At 58.4% G+C, this 3,371-nt stretch overlaps 1 protein-coding gene across 1 annotated transcript in view; it reads left to right on the top strand.

Annotated features, from left to right (window-relative positions):
• The first annotated feature begins 2,619 nt into the window (after window positions 1-2,619).
• LOC103086889 (olfactory receptor 6B2-like) overlaps window positions 2,620-3,371 on the top strand; it is a 21,153-nt gene continuing 20,401 nt past the window's right edge. The window contains 1 exon segment of the mRNA XM_082931479.1: window positions 2,620-2,640. Coding sequence (XP_082787605.1) covers window positions 2,620-2,640 — 21 coding nt within the window.

Genomic DNA, 3,371 nt, shown 5'->3' with positions numbered 1-3,371 from the left:
GCCCAGGCAGAGGAGGGGCTGCCGCGGGCCCGGGTGGCGAGCTGGCCTCTCCCTGTCAGGCCGCGGCTGTAAGACCCCAGCGGGCTCCGAGTTGGCCTTAGAGTTTCAGACCAGTCTGGTGCTCAGTGAATGTCAGCTGTGTGTGTGTGTGTGTGCGCGCACGGGTCTTTTGCACACTTAGGCCTCTGCTTACGCGCTAGGCTCTAGGCCTCCTTTGCTTTCACAGAACCCTTGCAGCTTCCTCAGTACCGTGAGGCCGAGGTTCAGAGTCACTTTTTTTCTTCCTCCTCTCGCTGTGGCTTGGCCGGCACCCTTGGGGAGCGGTGGCTACCTCAGGAGATGCTCATACCTTTGACGAAGAAACTCTAGCCATTGTCCGAAGTATGTTTTCACTCACAGTGACAAAAACACGTTTTTTTCACTTTCTGTTCCTAACTGCCAGGGTCACAGAGAGTGATCTGCGTGCCGGTCTGGAAAGCCTGTGGCAGAGGGAGGCTGTGCCACCATCCCCCACAGGCCCGGCTGCCAGCCGGTTGCAGAACACGAGGACGGCAAAGCACGACCTGGCCGGAGAGCCTGCGGCCGCCGGGAGAGCCTGCGGCCGCCGGAGAAGATGGGCTGGAGGCGAGGGAGGCCGGACAAGAGGCGGGGAGGAAGCGTGCTGCCCTGGGGTCCTTGGAAGTGAAAGAAGAATAATTTGTCGGAAAGCTGTGGAAGGCAGGCGAGCAGGGGCCCCGGGGCTCAGGCCACCTGCGGGTGCACCCGCCTGTTGGCTTCCGCCCCAGGAGGTCTGTGTCCACACGGGAATGTGGTTCCCACGGTGCCCTGCTGTTCCGCTGCCAGCGCCGCCCCGTTGGGGGTGGAGGGTCCGCAGCAAGCACTCGGGAAGGCCTCTGATTGGCACACCCTCTGTCCGTCCCACTCCCTGGCCCGTCGGCAGTGTCCACGCTTCTCGCTGTGAGCCAGGAGGGCAGCCCCCACTCACAGCCCGCAGGATTGGGAAGGCCCTTTCCTCCGGGGGAGGGTGCACATGGGGGACCGCCGCTCGGTAGCTGGGGTGGAGACCTGGAGAGTATTATCTGCTAAGGTGGGGTGTTCTGGATCCTTGTGAAGCTGCAGGCTCTTGGAAGTTAGGATTCCAATGAAGGGAGCCCTTCCTAAACCACGTGATCAAGCACGTGCGTTATACAGGCTTTGGTTTTCGAGAATCTGGGTTTGGGGAGGGAACTGGAGAACAGAACTGTTTTGATGCTTTGAGCTGTTTGAGGACTTCAGTCATGGCCTTTGAAGAAACCATCTACTTCCCCTGCCCTTAGAGGTCTCCTTCCCGGGTAGAGGGAAAGTGTTCATCTCACGGTCAGCCTTTGCACTGGCTGCTTGTTGAGTAGAAAGATGCTCAGGAAGCCACCAGGGAGAGGCGACAGGCCTCTGAATTCTTGGACAAACACTGAGCAGCCGGGTTAGGGGCACTTCCACAACAAGTCACACTTTTAAGAAGCCATGTTATTGACTTTAGAAAAGTTACTGCTGTGAATTCTGCTTGGAGCCAAGATGAGAAAGTGCTGAGAAAAGGGTGCTAAAATAAAAAGCTCCTTTGTCCCTCAAGGGGCCAGAGGTGGGCCTTCGGGCGCTGGGCCTTTCCACTGGCTGTTGGAGCCTGAGTCTCAAGAGTTCGGGCCTCAGCAGGGGGCAGAGGGCGAGGCCCCCAGTGCCCCGCACAGCTCTGCCCACGCTCCTCCCTGACAAGGCTCACGGGACGTGCGGCTTCTCCACGAGCGTCCTGAGGCCTCCATGTCACTCGTCCACCCCCAGCATCAAGCCGGGGTCAGTACTGAATGGTCACTGCCGCGCTGAGGGGTCTTTTAGGTGCCTGTGTTGTGTGTGAATAAGTATTATCTGATAAGTCACAAAATAAACTGCTTATAAGTGGCTTTAATGGCTTTCATCACGTGGGAGTGTGATTCTGTGGAAACAGGGAGAGGTTGTCCAGGGGAGGGGACAGTGGAGTGATGTCCAGGATGGTCAGCTGACCTGCAGGGTGACTGCGCTAGAAGACAGCTGGTCCCTTTGTCCCTGCAGTTGAGCAGAGTGTCCCCCACGTGGCAGGTGCTCGGTGCATGTCTGATCCATGTAAACAGACAGCGGTGTAATAACCGAGTCCTGGTGCTGCTGGGAGGGGAGAAGACTGACCCGGAGGGGTGCAGAGCACCTGCCCGGAGCCCCACGCCGGTGCCTCGTGGCTCCAGGGCCGGGGCACCGAACTCCAGGCCCCAGGAACTGCCCACCCATGACTCACAGGGAAAGCCTGGGACTCAATTTGTTCTCAAGTCACACCTGGCCAGAGAGAGGCTGCCGTGTGAGACCCTCAATTCAAAGACCCCGGAGGTGGGACAGGCCAGACCTCACCGGGGTGAAACAGGCCCTGCCAAACAAGACCGCCCCCTCCTTTGCCCCCAGAAATGTCCTGGCCTCAGCTCTGATTGAGACGGGGCTGCGGAGAGGGAGGGGGGAGACGAAGCTCTCAAGCCGAGGCCGTGGTGAACCGTGTTCCTGGAGCTCGACTCCCCCTGGGTGGTCTTGGGACACCCGCAGCCTCTGAGCCTGTGAAGTGAGGGTACCATGAACACCTTCCCCGTGCAGGTACGAGAGGGGTCACTGAGTGAATTCGAGTTGCACCTGGAAGAGCGCCCTGTGTGTGGCGGAGCAGGTGCCTTGAACGTGAGCTGCAGTGTTGTTTTCACGTTCGTGAGTCACAGGAACGCCTTGTGCTCTGTGCTTGGGTTTTTTCCTTCCCTAAGTCCCTATCCTTGAACAAACGCTGTCTTCTCATCGCGCGAGTGATTTGCCCCAGGTGACTCAGCGTTTGGGAGGCAGAGAGGTGCTGGACTGTGGCCCTTCGTCAAGGGCTGCATTCTCTCTCCGCAGAGACCACGAACAGAGCCAGGAGACAAGCAGCACATTTGGAAGGAATACAGGAAAGCTGGCTCACAGACAAAGGGCTGAAGTGATCGTCTTTGCAGACGTAGAGAACTTTCACAAAGTGGCGTGAAGGAGATGGCGCGTTGGAGGACGATGCGCACAGGTTACTGAACAGTCAGTTTGCAGAAGATGAAGGAAGTTCACAGGGCCAGTACGTACTTAAAGGTGCCCAGAATCATGAGAGGCTGGTAAACGTCCATTAAGGCGGCAGGGCGCCGCTTTACTCACTGGAGGGCAAGGGCTTTGAGTGATGGAAGACTGCGCACGCTGATGCGGGGTGGGGGGACCATGGGACGTGGCCATGATGAAGACTGGAGACCCGGCGGAACCAGGACAGGAGGTTGGTTCCAGCATTTTCCCTCCTGGCAACAGACCATGGAAAGAGGGAACGA

This window comes from Lipotes vexillifer, unplaced genomic scaffold (genome assembly GCF_000442215.2).
Source record: "Lipotes vexillifer unplaced genomic scaffold, Lipotes_vexillifer_v1.1 scaffold988, whole genome shotgun sequence".
Lineage (NCBI taxonomy): Eukaryota > Metazoa > Chordata > Mammalia > Artiodactyla > Lipotidae > Lipotes > Lipotes vexillifer.
This window is presented reverse-complemented; position numbering and strand designations above follow the sequence as displayed.